Source organism: Panicum virgatum, chromosome 9K (assembly GCF_016808335.1).
Source record: "Panicum virgatum strain AP13 chromosome 9K, P.virgatum_v5, whole genome shotgun sequence".
NCBI lineage: Eukaryota > Viridiplantae > Streptophyta > Magnoliopsida > Poales > Poaceae > Panicum > Panicum virgatum.
This window is the reverse complement of record NC_053144.1, coordinates 68,290,359-68,307,508: the sequence shown is the minus strand read 5'-3', so window position 1 is coordinate 68,307,508 and position 17,150 is coordinate 68,290,359. Positions and strand designations below refer to the sequence as shown.

At 45.9% G+C, this 17,150-nt stretch overlaps 3 protein-coding genes across 3 annotated transcripts; 2 read left to right on the top strand and 1 right to left on the bottom strand.

Annotated features, from left to right (window-relative positions):
- The first annotated feature begins 2,804 nt into the window (after positions 1-2,804).
- Positions 2,805-6,616, top strand: LOC120647379 (probable protein phosphatase 2C 28). Its single transcript, XM_039924159.1, has 5 exons — positions 2,805-3,070; positions 3,333-3,726; positions 4,148-4,515; positions 5,089-5,325; positions 5,962-6,616. The coding sequence occupies exons 2-5, from the start codon at positions 3,420-3,422 to the stop codon at positions 6,232-6,234; spliced, it is 1,185 nt and encodes a 394-aa protein (XP_039780093.1). The 5' UTR covers positions 2,805-3,070; positions 3,333-3,419; the 3' UTR covers positions 6,235-6,616.
- Positions 6,617-7,491: 875 nt separating this feature from the next.
- Positions 7,492-10,715, bottom strand: LOC120647380 (protein CHAPERONE-LIKE PROTEIN OF POR1, chloroplastic-like). The gene is made up of 3 exons (XM_039924160.1): positions 10,290-10,715; positions 9,145-9,511; positions 7,492-7,929 (listed from the first exon to the last, which is right to left on the bottom strand). The coding sequence occupies exons 1-3, from the start codon at positions 10,593-10,595 to the stop codon at positions 7,754-7,756; spliced, it is 849 nt and encodes a 282-aa protein (XP_039780094.1). The 5' UTR covers positions 10,596-10,715; the 3' UTR covers positions 7,492-7,753.
- A 1,651-nt stretch (positions 10,716-12,366) lies between these two features.
- LOC120647378 (CSC1-like protein At4g35870) lies at positions 12,367-15,241 on the top strand. Its single transcript, XM_039924158.1, has one exon. The coding sequence runs from the start codon at positions 12,618-12,620 to the stop codon at positions 15,000-15,002; it is 2,385 nt and encodes a 794-aa protein (XP_039780092.1). The 5' UTR covers positions 12,367-12,617; the 3' UTR covers positions 15,003-15,241.
- Positions 15,242-17,150: the final 1,909 nt, after the last annotated feature.

Sequence of the window (17,150 nt, the reverse complement as noted above, 5' to 3'; positions counted from 1 at the left end):
CTTGAAGCTTGAAAATTCAAAGAAAATTAAATAGCAATTGAAATTTGGAATCTAGTGCATGCGAGTGGTTCGAGAGTCGTTGTGACGCTACTTAGCAAAGCATGATTCACAGAACGCCAGTACGCAGACGCTAGAGGGAGTCACGCACAAGTCAGGCACAACACAGTCGTGAAGTCGTAGCGACGATGTCGGCATCGTTCTTGTGGAGGAGTAGAGGTGTGGAGCCTCTAGTGTGGTCGTGTGGATGTAGATTGTGCAATCTCATCCAGTGTGGCTGTTAATCAATGTTAGGAAATTGCATCACAAGGAACGATGAGATGGCATAGCGTGGCGCATGCGCAGTCGTGGGGAGACACCAGTCGCGAGAAACTTTGGTGACGGGTCATTTCATTTAGAGTAAATATTATAAGCTAATTTAGGTGGGCTAAATGAAATATCGTATCATATTTATGTTGAGTTGGAAAGGAGAGAAGGGGAGAGAAAAGAGAAGTGGAACAAATTTACATCATGCACTCAGCGGGCTATAACACAGACTACAATAAATTTAGTTTGAAAATGAGAGTAGAAAGATTAGAATCAATTATTAATGGTATACAACAAACTATCATATAGACTAGCTATTAGATTGGATTATGATAATATAACTGTTAGAGTATATTTGGCAACTCCGGATATAGTTAGTTTAGGATTGATTGTAATCCCGGGATAACCTTCCTTATCTCTAGGAGAGACTACTTGCCCTCCAAGCCATGTACTCTATATATACCGCCCTAGGGGCTCAATGCAATATATCGACCACATTACACGCATCCTGCCTTTCCTCCATGGTATCACGAGTTAGGATTTCGACATAGGCTTCCGCTTCCGCAGCCACCGTCGCGCCGCCCCCGGGGAGATCGATCTCCGCCGGGGGCAGCGCCCTCGCAGGATTCGCGGCCGATCCTTCCGATTCGCCGCGCCGTCGTGGTCCAGCGAGCAGCAGCAGATACCGCCTACCTCATCCCATGGCCGATTCGATCCCGCCGGGCATGCCTCGTCTTCGCGCCGTCGATCTACATCTGCCCCCCCCCCCCCCCCGCGCCACAGGCTAGGCGCCCTTCTACCAGCGCCGCAGCACCGCTGCCCTAGCGCGAGTGCGCGGCTACGGAGGAGGGGCCGCTAGGCCATCGCGCCATTGGGGCTGCACCGCTGGTCGCCATCGATGCCGGGCCGCAGCTACGCAGGGCCCCGCCCCTCCCACCCTCCATCGCTGGTGATTTCCTCCGCGTACTGGGCTGTGGTCCCCTCCCACCTTCAGCGCCGCCACTGCTGCCATGCGCACAAGGCCGCGCGGGGGCCAGTGAGGGGCCAGCCCACCGTGTCGCTGGAGGAAGACACCGCTCGGGCCGCACCAGGTGCATCCGAGATTGTACCCGCGAGCAATTTTTGCTGTTGCATCTGCTGTGTTTTTCTTTTTCCGATCTAAGATCGGTTTGTGTCGCGCTCTGTCGTTCGTCGACACCCCCGAAGGACGAGGTTGTTGCTGCGCCCTTCCAGGCTGCAGCGACGACGTTCGTGATCAAGCCACCCTACCGGTGTCGTCGCCTTTTCAGGCGCTGGCGCCACTCGCCGCCGGTCTTCGTCAAGCTGACTCTCGATCCGCCTCCTTGCCTCCAGCCGTTCTCGCGCGGACATCGCCGCCGATATTCTTGAAGGAAGATGTCGTTGCCACCCTTGATCTGAGCGCGACACTTGCTGTAACCTGCGCCGTCGCCACCCCTGTCCTGAGCGTGACCTAAGTCGCAAACTGCCGCACCCCTGCTGCTGTCTTCGGCAAGAAGCTGCTGAGTTTGTGGACTCGAGCACCTCGACGACGCTTCGACCCACGCCCCCTCCACGGCTTCAACCACGTCCACCTCGACTTCGGCTACTATGGCACTAAAGGGCTATCATCTGCATGAGTCTCCAGTCAAAATTTTCGCATCGGCGTTCCGACTGCAGGGGGATACGCCTCCATTGTTCTCCAGTCTGACCATTCGTGTTGCTACCGCTACGATTGCGGGGGGATGTTAGAGTATATTAGGCAACTCCGGATGTGGTTAGTTTAGGATTGATTGTAATCCCGGGATAACCTTCCTTATCTCTAGGAGAGGCTACTTGCCCTCCAAACCATGTACTCTATATATACCGCCCTAGGGGCTCAATGTAATGTATCGTCTACATTACACGCATCCTACCTTTCCTCCAATAACAATAAATAGTTCGCAGCTCTAAATTATTAGTCATGCTCTTATTTATATGTGTAATGTTGCAATTATATTATACTTATGTACACATACATGCTATATCTGGATTTTGGGCCCCTGATGGGCCCGGGGCGGTCGCCCCTCTCGCCCGCTCTCAGCGCCGGGCCTTTGATTTGCGCTTGTGCTCACCTGGGTGCGTACTAGTTCCTCTCATCATAGAGGCCGTTTAGTTTCCAAAATTTCCTTAGTGCTACAGTAACTAACAATGTTTGACTTTTAACTACGAGTATTAAATGTGAATAATTGACAAAACTCATTCTACAACCCCGCGTGAAATTGCGAGACGAATCTTTTAAGTCTTATTGGACAATGTCGTGCTACAGTAACCAACCTCTATTGACGAATTAATTAGTCTTAATAGATTCGTCTCGTGATTTTCCGTCTATCCATATAATTAGTTTTATAATTAATCTATATTTAATACTTTTAATTAATGGTCAAACGTTGTCCAAAAAATTTCACCCAAAATTTTTTTTGGAACTAAACTGTCCCATAGACAGGAGAGACCTCTGAGGCTCCGAGTTGTTTCTTCCGTCGGGTCTTCGGGATAGATTGGGCAGAGCTGCCTGCCGGAAGAGACTAAAAGAGAGCTCAAGGGGGGCGGAAGGAGAATTTTTTATCCAGCTTCCTGCTCGATTCTCTTTGATCCCGGAGAGCTGCCGCCAGTCCAACCAATCCTTGCTGTTCGTGTGCCCGGGCTTTGATTGCTCTCCAGATCTGAGGCACCTGCTCGGTGGATTCCAGGAATCCAAGCACGAACTCGACAGGGAGTTCTCTGGGAAAAGGTGAGACCCCTTTCTTCTCCCACCTCATACGTCCACCATTGCCAAACTGTCCGTCGCGTACTCTTAGCTCCGATTGGTAAGTTTCAATTGTTGCTTCTTGATCTGTCTTTTGTTGCGTACACTGGACGACGCTTGATGCATATTACGAGATATCGAGTTGGATGCAACTTCTTGATCCTTGCTTACAATCCACCAGCTGACGCGCATAAAAATTATTGACCTTTAACTCGCTTTGATTGCGTCCGTTGTTTCGGTTGCACAGGGGAGGAAGAGACTGAAAGGACGGTGGAGATAAGAGCGAGCTGGGTGGAGGAGAGGGCGATGAGATGAGGGATGCTGGCCGTCGGTGATGGATTACTTCAGCTCCTGCTGGGGCCCGCGATCTCGGGACGGGCACCGGGGCAAGGGCTCCGACGCGGCTGGCCGGCAGGAAGGTCTCCTCTGGTACAAGGACGCTGGCCAGCTCGCCACCGGGGAGTTCTCCATGGCCGTGGTGCAGGCCAACCAGCTGCTTGAGGACCAGAGTCAGGTGGAATCCGGATCGCTCTCCTTGGCTGAGCCCGGTCCGCAGGGCACCTTCGTCGGCGTCTATGATGGCCATGGCGGCCCGGAGACGGCCCGGTTCATCAATGACCACCTCTTCAACCATCTCAGGAGTAAGGACTCTATTTGTGAAAGTCGCTGCTGCTGATTTCCTTTTCTTAGTTTTAGAGACACCGCTGTGCTGATGATGCAATGATCAAATCCTAACTTCTGCTGCATTTCTTTGATTATGGGTTGCGTTTTCTATGACTGCTAGCATTATGACCATGCTGACTGTATGTCCCAAAAGGGGCATTGGTACTTATTGCTTTCAGAACAGAAATTATCATTAGTTCAGTAGATCTGATTGGTAAACTTGCATAGCATGATGGGATATGGGATGGCAGCTGGGAATTGTTGTTCAGGTTCTCCTGAAGAAAAAAAAAGGACACCATTTTATTTTATTACCAGGCTCCTTTCTGATTACTGTCTTAAGTGTGTTACATTACTTATTTCTTTATCTGTTCGATGCATTAAAATTATTTCTTTTTCCAGAATTTGCAACTGAGCACAAGTGCATCTCAGTGGATGTGATCCGGAAAGCTTTCCAAGCAACTGAGGAAGGCTTTCTTTCTCTAGTCAGCAGGGAATGGTCTTTGAAGCCTCAGATTGCATCAGTAGGCTCTTGTTGCCTAGTGGGAGTAATCTGTTCTGGGACTCTCTATGTCGCGAACCTCGGTGACTCGCGTGCAGTTCTTGGAAGACTTGTTAAGGCCACTGGAGAGGTTGTGGCCATGCAGTTGTCGTCGGAGCACAATGCGTGCAACGAGGAAGTTAGACAAGAGCTACGGTTAACACATCCCGATGATCCACAAATTGTGGTTCTAAAACACAATGTTTGGCGTGTGAAGGGTCTCATCCAGGTAGACAAAAATCTATACTCAGGTTGCTAATTTCTCACTTTATCGGTAGACTCGTCTAGCTAATTAGTCTTTGAAAGTGTTCGAACTTTTGACATCATCCGTTGTTCTCATCATAGCCCCACTTTCTGCATGTGGGGCATGGGTAATTACTTTTGTATTTGCATTATTTCTCATAAGTTAGGTATTAGGTATGGTCTCATTCCTATAGCTAAAGTTATCTGTGTTCTTTATAGTTGTGTCATCAGAATGTCCATTATCAGCTGTCAATAACCATATAACATACTTGCCATATAACTCAAAATAAAAGTGGATGGTAAGATGTAACCCTTGGACCAATATACTATGTTACTTGCACTGATACAACTTGTCCTCCTATTCATGATTTCACTTTAATGAAAGGTTAGCGCACCAACCATGTACAGGAGAAAATGATGTATTCAGTGTTGCTATTGATTAATATTTAATTTCTTCATTCACATAACCATGAAGCTAATTCAACGCTGTCAGTGCTTTGGATCCTTGTCAACATGCTTTATCCATGCTATTGCTGATGAGGCAAGGTCATATGTGCAGATCTCAAGATCTATTGGAGATGTATATTTAAAGAGACCGGAGTATAACAGAGAACCTCTTCATAGCAAGTTTCGGCTTCGAGAAACCTTCCAGAGGCCAATTCTTAGTTCTGATCCTCAAATTACTGAACACCGAATACAGTCCAGTGATCAGTTTGCTATATTTGCTTCTGACGGGCTATGGGAGCACCTTAGCAATCAGGAAGCAGTCGAACTTGTCCAAAATAGTCCCCGCAACGTATGTTTTCTTCTCACCTTCTACAATTGCCATGGGTTGGAATAAAATTTGTCAATATTGTTCCATTTAATGGGCATTAGATAAGCAGATGTTGAATTATGTTCTGCTTTTATTGGATAGCGATTTCTCTCTTAAAATGAATGTATTATTTTTTGTGCATTAGGTCCAATATATGGTATGAGGCTCTTCAAATACTGTAATAGTTTGAATCAAGCTGAACTGGTGGTGGTTTTTTTAAGTGTCAGTATACAATATACATCTAAAATCTGGACGTAACTCACAACTTAGGGCGATATAAGATATTACATGATTCTGATTGCAGAGCTTAAAGCATTGGACAGCGCTTAATTCTTCACCACTATTAAATGTATCATTCATCGATTTATTAGTTATACCCATGTGAAATGGACCCACGCATCATTGGTTGTTTCTCCTGGATGCCTATTTTGTTCGTTTGGAGTATCTTTTGTTCACTTCCTCTGAACTCGAATTGTATTCCAAACAACATAGCGCAAGTTGCTTTCATTAAACATAGTAAAGCTCTGGACTGCTACCTTTTTCTTTGTTGAATTCATGCATCTCTTGGCTTGATATTGTTTGCTTCCTACTTTCTAATATGTTATCTCCTTCCACCAGGGAATTGCTCGAAGGCTAGTGAAAGTCGCGATGCAAAAAGCAGCGAAGAAGAGGGAGATGAGATATTCAGACCTCAAGAAAATCGACCGCGGGGTGAGGCGGCATTTCCACGATGATATAACTGTCATTGTGGTATTCCTCGACTCAAATGCCATAAGTAAAGCTAGCTGGAGCAAAAGCCCCTCGGTTTCTCTCCGAGGGGGCAGTGTTACCCTTCCTGCAAAATCCCTTGCACCTTTCTCAGCTCCGGCACAGCTGAACAGCACCTATTGAAGACGCTATATGGCAAGAAAGCAGAACGCAGATCTGCAGGAGATGAAAACTGCTCTGCAATCAAGTGTAGTGTAACACCTGCTGTGGTGCCCTTCACGAAACTACTGTCTAGACTCCGCCTGGTAATTAGTGTACTAATAGCGAGGTATAAAAATTAGATTATTTCGTAGCAACGCAAATCCTTCCTTTTCCTTTTCTTTTCCTTTTGGCCTTCTCTTTATTCTTATCCCTTTTCTCTTCATCATCCATGAGAGAACAGGTGGTTCTAAATTGTCCAAAACATGTTTTCCCTAATAGTCCATCATATCCCACTTTTTTCGTGTTGATATGAAGGCGGCACCATTACTGCTCAAGATAATGTTTTGGGCTCATGATTTGACTAGTTCGGATCCAAACTTTTGATGATGTGTTGTAGCAGCATGTTGCTCTCAACAAGGTAGGTACTGAGCTGCAAGGTTTGCTTTTTCGCGCCATTTTTTTTTAATGAAGGCCTGGACGCGTGGCTGGGCCATTCATAGATTGATCCGGTTCGTGATTTTTCTCAGACAGCTAGCAGCATCAGCGATTTGACATGTAAGGAACATAACACAGCGACACTGATTTTGTGAGCCTGAAGGTCAGGGGCAGGTTGGCACGAGTGTAAAGGTATCACTGGATCAGGCATTGCTCACGGGACAGCCAGGCTTTCTGGCTTAGGCGTTTTAGCTTGCGGCATTTGGATTGAATTGAAATAACATGCAAGCGCCGTGAGATAGTAGTAGTTTGTTCGAACTTGTACAGATTGTAAGTTTGTAACAATCTGTCAGCCGCAATCCACAGTATGCAAGCTAAAACAAACATGTTCTTAGCTGTTTATATGCATTGTGCACCTTATTGCTGCATGTTAAATAAACTCAAATGAGCCCAGATACATATTCGAGGAACTCACGTATTTGACAACAATCCATGTCTAATGTGACTGGATGGGCTCCAACGCCATCTCCTATCATGGCTATCAATCCATGTCTCACGTCTAATCACTATCCCAAAAGGTACGAAGAATCATATAAAGTAACCCAAACATAAATAGATGCTAGAAACAGGATCCAATCTGATTTTGAGGGAAATCTGGAACCATTCTCGGAGAACTGCAACCCTGATAAACTAATCTTGATGGAAGTGCAAGATAGCATATTCAAACCATCTGCTCATATGACTGAAATATTCAGCCAGGAATCCAGGACCTTTGGCTTCATCACTTTCAGCAGTGACAGTAAATTCCAAAGGATTAGATGCTTTGCTTTGATGTCAGAAAAATGCAAATTTACATTGCAATCCATACAATCTTCTTTCAGAAACACAGGGATTGAGCTTGAGAGAACTAGATACAGGTGATTTTTGTAATGGAAAAAGATGTCAATATATTGTTTGCTATACACAGCTGCTTCCACTTCTGCGGAAAATAAGCATTTTTCCTGACTCTTCGAACATGATCCATTTCAGTTAATTACATGCTAGGTCGACAACTTGATTTCAGATCCTACCTAACAAATAACGATACCAACAATTGGGAGAACAGAATAAATTCGCTGACAACGACAGCGGGGGAGTGGATGCCTAGAAATGGAACGATATCAACCTGCAGGAAATTCTCCACAGCAGATCCAACAGTCGCACCAGCTGCAAGTCCCCCGACGGTGATCAATGCAGCCTTACCTGGATAAAGGACCAAAAAAGGTCTTAATGTCATGCTAAATCTATATATGAAGGTTGGCAGAAGAGCAGCAATAACGTAAAGGTTTCCTCCCATAGGTAAGCCATGTCATAATATGCACAAAAGCAGGTAGGGCTTTTCTAGTTCTATGCCACAACTCACATGCTCACTCACTAGCATTCTACACACACAGTTCAAAATCAAGGTACTCCATACAGTACAGTAAATTAAATAGCAGTAGGATCAAGTTATTTACCCACAGGACTACGGTGCACAGTTGTAAAGGATATCTGGTGCATATCTTACAAATGCACGATAGATTATAACCCAAAAATGACAGGATTGTTGGGTGTGTGGCCGCGTGTGTAATACTATGTGCCACCTTGAAGATTAGCTAAGCTTTTCTTTTAATCAGTACCCCATTACTCTTTGAACCAAACCTCAGTCACCCAAAGCCCATGAAATGCTCGGTCAGCAGAATGATTACAGGGAGATACGACTGAAGAATGGCCACACAAAAGGATGATGCAGCATGTTTGACTTGGCTACCCAAGTATATCTTGGGAGCATGTTTGACTTGGCTACCCAAGTATATCTTGGGAAACACACACACCTTATCCAAAAAGGCTGGCACTGCATGAGACACTAGCATTGGATTATGACAGAAATAGATTTTGTCCAGTATAATCTAATGCAAGCAATCTATGCTTCAATCATCCCTATAGCGAACAAGGATTAAGGCAACTTTCTTAGTAGTATATGAGTAGTGCCGTGGTGAAATCTATGGGTTCTGTTACTATGCTCAGGAATAAAAATGACTCTGATAAATCAAATGATTCATGGGCAATTATTAGTTTGTGAGAAAACTACCATGGCAACATAGATTCAAAAAGCAAGAGGATAATACAGAATTCATATATGATGAACAATGCACAAATTTACGCCACTCAAGCAGTCGAGTAATATTGCACCAGCATGAGCATAACTGTTTTTTTTTTGCAAAAAAAGATGAACAATGTGATGAAAATGTTGCTGTAGATATGAATTATGGAATCATTGCAAGTTCAACTCTAGAAGAACATTCCTGTGCTTCCGCAATACATATTGTGCAGGCTTAAAAAACTTTGCTGCATATATTCTAAGAACAGATGTCCAAATGTATCAACATAAAGCATAGGATAGTATAACTACAGAGTAAAAGTGGTGGATCAATTTACCTAAGTTCATATTTTTCTTTGCCAGGAAATACAGTGACGCTCCAAATCCTGTTGCTAGGATAAAACCTGGCACATCCGGGCTAGTGTATGCAGATGGTAAAGATGTAGGACTTCCACTAGCATAGGTGAAAACCATCAGTGCACCATAAACACATGACTGGATGCCCAGGCTGCTCGAAGATGGAGTCTCAAATGTAATAGGAGCATTCTTCATTGTTGTCTGCATCCACTGTGGGAGCGGGACTGTCCCTGCTCCTGCACTTTTTACAGGTTTAACATCAGCATAGCGAATGCTGTTATCAGCAACCTTTCCAGCCCTCCGCTGCAATAAACTCTGCATAAGCAACATGTCGTAGGCAGCTTCCACCTGAAATGAAACAAGCACTCGGAGTCAAATATGACACCAGGGAAGCGTATGAGATTGGGTTTCTGTGTTCATTTGAGGAACAGCCGTAACTACTTGTGAAACTATCTTGAAATAGACAGTTTAGAAATTAGGCAAGGATCTGACAAACAGCCACAAGCAACTGTACTTATCAAGAAGATGCCTTGCAGAAGAAAACAAGAAGGAAATAGACCTAGTTCATTGGAATAAGAAAGGCTATAAACGTCATAAAATAGCAGTAAGTTGCATAAAAAATCGAGCACTAGAACATGCGAAAACAAAGTTATGAAAAATTTAGAATCCTTCATTCCTACGACACAGGCTACTACCTCAAAAATAAGGCAATACATAGTATATGATGATCTCCACCATAAATATACAAAGGCCAATACCACTTTTTAGAGACCACGCGTGATGAATCAGCCATCAAAATTGCATGAACCCATGAAAAGCCAGTCCATCACCAACTCAACGAGCTAGATAAAGTAATCACGCTTTCCCAGACTTTACAAGCAATTGTGTTCATATACAAATTTTGATTCTGCATTTGAATGGCGCAAGGATATATCACAACAATCCACATCGCTTCACACATTCCCGATTGATCCAGGCGTCTCCTAGTACTAAATTGGCAACTTCAATCGGTGGTACCAAGGACCCAATAAAGAATACCCTTATTTCCCCCGAGCGGCTGAGCACAACAAAAGGCGGACGCGAATGGAATAATAATAAAGAGTGGAGGAGAAGTAGTCTCGGGGACCTGGGCGACGGCGTCCTGGTCGTCCTTGCAGGAGGCGAGGACGGCGTTCTTGGCGCGCAGGATTTCTTCGAACGACGCGCCCTCGGCGACGCCGAGCAGCTTCAGCGCGCCCTCCACAGTCATCTCGAACGGCGCCGGCGAGGAGTCGTCCGCGCGGGAGGCCGCCAGGCGCGGCGGCCTCCACCGCGAGCGGGGGAACGCGCAGCACCGCCCCGCCGCCGCGGCCGTGTACCCGCGGAGGAGGGGAGTACCGCCACAGCCGCCGCGGCCGCCGCCGCCGAGGGAGAGGGCCGTCGCCGTGGCCATTATTTCCCTTTGGCTGCGCTCGCTTGGAGCCTCAAGTCTAGCGTGCGTGCGCTGCCGCTGTGTGCGTCGCCTTCTGCCGTCGCGGATGATTTTTTTCAGGGGAGGAGGATTCGGCCCTGTGGGTCGGGGTGTTTTCGGACATTTCTTGGGCTTTTTCTCCTCGGGACGAGTTTGGATAAGCTTCCAGGTTCCAAGACGGGCTTTCTTTTCCAACCCTTCTAATAATTGGCTTTGGGCGCCACTTGGAAAATATTATTATTATTTTCCTTAAAAGGAGCATGGAAGAACTAACTACTATCAACGCGGGACAGTGCAATGGGCTAAAGTGATACTTCTCTTTAAAAAAATATAGACCGTTTTGACTTTTTAGATTCGTACTTCCTCTACTTCGACTAAAGTTATCATATATCTATTTCGATTATGCATTGGCCTACCAGGGTCAACGAGATTATACAGTATAAAATAGTAAGGAGAATGGTATGATAATTAGGTGGTGTTTGGTTTCGGTTTTTGTAACGTTATCAGCGGTAACCGACTTTAATTTGTTAAATCATGTTTGTTTTGGCTCTCGAGAAAACAATTCACGCTGCAAACGGGACGGGCTTGTGAAAATCTGGTATCGCTCTTTTTTCTACGTAACCGGGTACACTGCCGTCGTCGTCAAGCTTGGAGCCTCGTGCTCGACTCTCGGCAGAAGCCGGGACTCTCAGCGGAGCCCGGGCCATGTAATCGACGAATGTACTTTGAAGTACATGGTCACTAACGCGTGGAGCTGCAGCCACACATTAATAATTCAACTGTACTCTGAAGTACTCCTTAGGATCTTCCTCCAGTAGATACAACATTGGCTACACGAATGTGCGGAGGTTGCATTGAGCTATCACGACGGCAAAATGGTGGCTCCGGCCATCGTCCGCCTGCATGGTGCAGGCCGCACCGGCGCCGTACCTAGATGGTGCCGACGCCTTAGCCGGTGCGGCATGGTGCGAGAGGCGGTGCTTAGAACATCTACGGCAGATTGATTATTTCTCTTCCCGATGTCCAAAACATGTCTTTTTAGTAATGAGACGTGCTCTAGCAAATTACTAATTCTATCATCAATACTAAATTATTTTCGATAATTGTCAAAAAGCACCTTCTTTCACCCTGTCTTTTGTGTAATCTGCTACAGTAATATTAAAAAAAACGTAAAATGTATTATTGGTAACGAACAATGTCCTTACGATTTTAACACGCATATTATGTGATATAGCAAGATTTACAGGTGAACATTTCTGGAGAACCATCATTACATTAAAAAAAATAATTTAGTAACTTGTCTATGATCGGAACTAAACAAAACTAAGGTCCTATCTAGCTTCCATGAAGTTTTGTAGGTACTTCTACAACCGCCTGTTTCTTTCTCGTCCTTCTGTAATATAATAATTTCCTGATTTTGAAGTACAGCAAATAAATATTGTAATTTGAATGGTATGCAAAAATAGCTCATATAGTGCTGCGGAACTGATTTCATCTTTTGCTTGAAGCTATTTATTCCGTTTCGATTTTTTAAAATTTAATATATATTATATATAGATTCGTAGTAAAAAAATATATATTTGGAAAAGTTAAAATACAATTTGGAACGAGAGGACTAGTAAAATTGATTTGACCGGTTCTGGATGCAAATTATGTCCAAATCACTCTCGAGCAAGCTTTCCTTAACCGAGGAATCCTCTACTTCCCGCGGCATATGCTATAAAAAAAATTCTTCGAGGAAATAATTCTCCACCTCTTGTCCCCACCTTCAGCGTCACGCACCTCGGCGGGCCGCGCATGGCGAGTTGGCGACACGGCTCGTTCACCGCCCCCCTCCCGTGATCTAGCCACCCGGACCGGATCCGCCACCCGTTCCGCACGCACCCCCCACGACCAGGAGGACCACGAGCCGCGGCGACGCATCTCATCGGCGGCGGAATAGTTCGCTGTCGGACACCGCCTCCACCGGAATCTAGGGTTTGCCGCACCCCGACGTCGCCCCCGATGGGACCGGCCGCGCGGCCGCCGGACGCCGGCGGCGGCGGGGACCCGGAGGCGTGGTACGGCAGCATCCAGTACCTCATCAACATCTCCGCCGTGGGGGCCACCTCCTGCGTCCTGCTGTTCCTCCTCGTCAAGCTCCGCTTCGACCACCGCCGCATCCCGGGGCCCTCCGCGCTCGCCGCCAAGCTCCTCGCCGTCTACCACGCCACCGCGCCGCAGATCGCGCTCCACTGCGGCGCCGACGCCGCCCAGTTCCTCCTCTTCGAGCGCGCCTCCTTCCTCATCCTCGCCGCCGTCGCCGCCGCGGCCGTCGCGGCGGCCCTACCGCTCAATCTCCTCGCGGGGGACGCCGCCATCATCGACCAGTTCGCCGCCACGACCATCTCGCACATCCCCAAGTCGTCACCGCTCCTCTGGCTCCACCTCCTCCTCACCGCCGCTGTCGTCGCCATCGCCCACCTCGGCATCTCCCGCATGGAGGACGCGCTCCGCATCACACGCTTCCGCGACGGCAACGGCAACCCCAGCGACCCCAATTCCAGCTCCGTGGCCGTCTTCACCATAATGATCCAGGGCACTCCCAAGACGCTGGCTGCAGACAAGACCCCGCTCAAGGACTACTTCGAGCACAAATACCCTGGCAAGGTCTACCGTGTTATCGTGCCATTTGATCTCTGCACGTTGGAGTATCTCGTCCAGGAATTGGGGAAGGTCCGCAACAAGATCTCATGGCTAGAGGCAAGGTTGGGCGCCCGTGACCTGTTTGATGACTTTTCACACGACGAAGCAGCTCAATCAGAGGAGCATCGGTTTGTGAGAAAGTGCAAAGAGGTGTGGGCGATGGCAGTGAAGGGGTTAGGTTTTACTGAAGAGCATTGGCTGAGGAAGTTGCAGACTAAGAAACTTGTGCTTGGAAGCAAGCTATCAGATTATAAAGAAGGGTGTGCGCCAGGCGCGGGCGTAGCTTTTGTGGTTTTTAAGGATGTATACACCGCAAACAAGGCTGTAAGGGATTTCAAGATGGAGAGGAAGAAGACCCCGATCGGCAGGTTTTTCCCGGTGATAGAGCTCCAGCTTGAGAGAAGTCGATGGAAGGTGGAGAGAGCACCACCGGCATCAGATATTTACTGGAATCATCTAGGTCTTAGCAAGACATCTTCGAGGTTGAGGAGGGTTGCGGTTAACACCTGCCTTCTTTTAATGCTATTGTTCTTCAGTTCACCCTTGGCAGTCATCAGCGGGATGCAAAGCGCGGCACGGATCATCAATGTGGAAGCTATGGATCATGCCAAATCATGGCTTGCCTGGCTTGAAGGCTCAAGCTGGTTCTGGACCATAATCTTTCAGTTTCTTCCCAATGTTCTCATCTTTGTGAGCATGTATATCATCATCCCATCTGTGTTGTCGTATTTTTCCAAGTTTGAGTGCCATCTGACGGTGTCAGGGGAGCAGAGGGCTGCATTGCTTAAGATGGTTTGCTTCTTCCTGGTCAATCTTATCCTGTTGCGTGCACTGGTGGAATCATCACTTGAAAGTTGGATACTCAGCATGGGGCGTTGTTACTTGGATCGTCCAGATTGCAAGCAGATCGAACGCTACTTAAGCCCATCCTTTTTATCAAGATCATCACTTTCTTCCCTGGCGTTCTTGATCACATGTACTTTTCTGGGAATATCATTTGATCTGTTGGCACCAATTCCTTGGATAAAACATATAATGAAGAAATTTAGAAAGAATGACATGGTCCAGTTGGTTCCTGAAGAAAATGAGGACTACCCAACGATGCAAAATGGTGAAGAAACTAATAATTTGACAGCTCCTCTAATGCCCGAGAGAGAAGATAGTGGCCTTCTGGATAATATTGAAGGGCATGATCTTTCCCTGTACCCACTAAACAGGAGCTTCCACATGCCAAAGCAGAAATTTGACTTTGCGCAGTACTATGCTTTTGACATTACAATATTTGCACTCACAATGATCTACTCCCTGTTTGCTCCGCTCGTGGTTCCTGTGGGTGCAGCATACTTTGGCTACCGATATCTTGTGGACAAGTACAATTTCTTGTTTGTGTACAGAGTTAGAGGATTTCCTGCAGGCAATGATGGGAAGCTGATGGACAGAGTGCTGTGCATCATGCAATTCTGTGTGATCTTCTTCCTTTCAGCAATGCTGCTATTCTTTGCTGTTCAGGGCGATTCCATGAAGCTGCAGGCTATATGTACTCTTGGGATGTTAGTGTTTTATAAGCTGCTGCCTTCTAGAAGTGATCGCTTCCAGCCATCTTTGTTAGAAGGGATGCAGACAGTTAATAGCTTTGTAGATGGTCCTACAGATTATGAAGTCTTTTCACAACCTGACCTGGACTGGGATCTGTATCAATCCTGAAGAAAAAACTCAAGATCAATACAGACTTTTTTTTTCTCATTACAATGTCATCTTTTTATCACTTGATGAGATCCCTGGTCTACCACGCACTCACTCATTCTTACTGTACAGCTATGTAGATTAACTGCCCTTTTAGATGTCTTCGTTTTGTCAGAGGTGACAGGCACATGCAATTTTGATCATGAACCTGGTCTGTCTAAACATACTTCAAATTATTCTGCATGATGCGGTCATCTTCATTCTATCTTAAGATAATCTAAGCTCCTGTTACCAGAAGGAATCTGTCTTATGCAAGATAAATTTATATGGTTTAGATAAAATCATACAAGAGGCAATTTCGATACTGTGTATTATAGGTTGTGACAGGAAAACTGTGGCATGATCTTTTGAAGTTTGAGCGGGCTTTACAGGCAATTTGTAACATCATTTTTGTGTCATATTGAAGCACTGGCTGGTGGCTGCTGTAGTTATATGATTATTTGGGGGTATGGATGTGAGTTCTATTATTGTTTCTACGAGGCAGCTTTCTTCGTTGGAGCAGCATAAATCATTCCGAAGTTTCTGATGTTCTCGTGCCCATCCAGATTGCAGAGGATGGCGTATTCAGCTGGCACTGTAAAAAAAATTCAGTAAATCACGCCTTCGTTTTGTTACTGTATCTTGTGATTCATGTTGATGAAAGGATGATCAACAGCTGAATATGGCCCTCTCTCGTTCTCGTTTCCAGCTTCAGAGCTGTGAGGCCAACAGTCGGCGACTTAACCTGACCCTGTCTGCGTCCCATTTCTCTGTTTCCATCATGTAACACAACAACAACATAGCCTTTTTTTTCCCAAGCAAATTGGGATAGGCTAGAGATGAAACTCGAAAGAAATAAGTTCAAGGTTCAAACACATTGATAGCTAGTCTCTAAGCGATCCTATCCAAAGCTATCTCTTTAGAAATATTCCAATTCTTAAGGTCTCTTTTAACCGACTCATCCCACATCAGTTTAGGTCTACCTCTACCCCTCTTTACATTATCGACCCGCTCAAGAACCCCATTACGCACCGGCGCCTCAGGAGGCCTTCGTTGGACATGTCCAAACCATCTCAGCCGATGCTGGGTAAGTTTCTCCTCAATTGGTGCCACCCCGACCTTATCCCGAATAACTTCGTTCCGGACTCTATCCCTTCTTGTGTGCCCGCAAAACCACTGCAACATCCGCATCTCTTCTACACTTGGAAGATCACCAAATTTTCTCGCTTGGAAGATCACCAAATTTCCTCAAAATCGTATTCAAATTTAATGTTTCTGCCTGGCGAGTGCCCTCATGTCGCTCTACCGCCCCAGGGAGGGAGAATCTTTCTTCTGGATGCATCCAGTGAGAATCTTGGAGGCGAAAGACAGCGAAAGAGGGAAGGAATCCACCGGCGATACGAGCGGTTTTTTTATTTTTATATTTTTTAAAAACGTTTTTTATATTAATATATTTTCGATTTCACATTTTCAAAACTCATCTCTAGGTGTTTATCTAGACTGCACTGTTTTCTTTCCAATGCTGATAGATTTACTCCATAGGAATCATGAGTAATTCTATAGAAGTCACCGTAATGAACTTGAAACGCCACTTTGATCGACATATCTGGTCATCTAAAGATTTTATTTTAATTAATCCAATATCTAGAAACATGGTATGGCTTCGATTATTACCACTAATCCGAACCCTAACTGCTTGCAATAATAAAAAATACTAATCATAGAATTAAATATACAAAAAAATTTCAATGAGAAAGTTGAGAAATATTGATTACCTGCGGTTCGAATCCAAAATCCGGCAGGGCTTCGCCGGTGGAATTACCTCCCTCACCCCTCCTCTCTCCCTCTCCCCTCTCTTGATCTCGTGGGCAGGAAACGAGGGTGCGAGGGAGGGAAGGGGCTCAGCTTTTATATTTGGGGGGAGCCTGCCGCCCGGCGGGGGTGGCAGGCTCCCGCCAGGGGCCTCCGTGCAAAAAAAAAATTATTTACATATAGGTCCCTGCCGGGCGGTAGGCCCCTGCCGCCCCGGGCGGAAGGGGTATAAAAATGTAAAATGTGAAAATCGAAAATATATTTATGTAAAAACCGTTTTTAAAAAATATAAAAATAAAAAAGCCGCACGATACGGAT

Coding starts and splice junctions, on each gene's coding strand:
- LOC120647379 (XM_039924159.1), top strand. CDS start 3,420: ATGGATTACTTCAGCTCCTGCTGGGGCCCGCGATCTCGGGACGGGCAC. Junction 3,727..4,147: donor CCTCTTCAACCATCTCAGGA/GTAAGGACTCTA, acceptor TTCTTTTTCCAG/AATTTGCAACTGAGCACAAG. Junction 5,326..5,961: donor TCCAAAATAGTCCCCGCAAC/GTATGTTTTCTT, acceptor TCCTTCCACCAG/GGAATTGCTCGAAGGCTAGT.
- LOC120647380 (XM_039924160.1), bottom strand. CDS start 10,595: ATGGCCACGGCGACGGCCCTCTCCCTCGGCGGCGGCGGCCGCGGCGGC. Junction 9,512..10,289: donor ACCAGGACGCCGTCGCCCAG/GTCCCCGAGACT, acceptor GTTTCATTTCAG/GTGGAAGCTGCCTACGACAT. Junction 7,930..9,144: donor AAAGAAAAATATGAACTTAG/GTAAATTGATCC, acceptor TCCTTTATCCAG/GTAAGGCTGCATTGATCACC.
- LOC120647378 (XM_039924158.1), top strand. CDS start 12,618: ATGGGACCGGCCGCGCGGCCGCCGGACGCCGGCGGCGGCGGGGACCCG.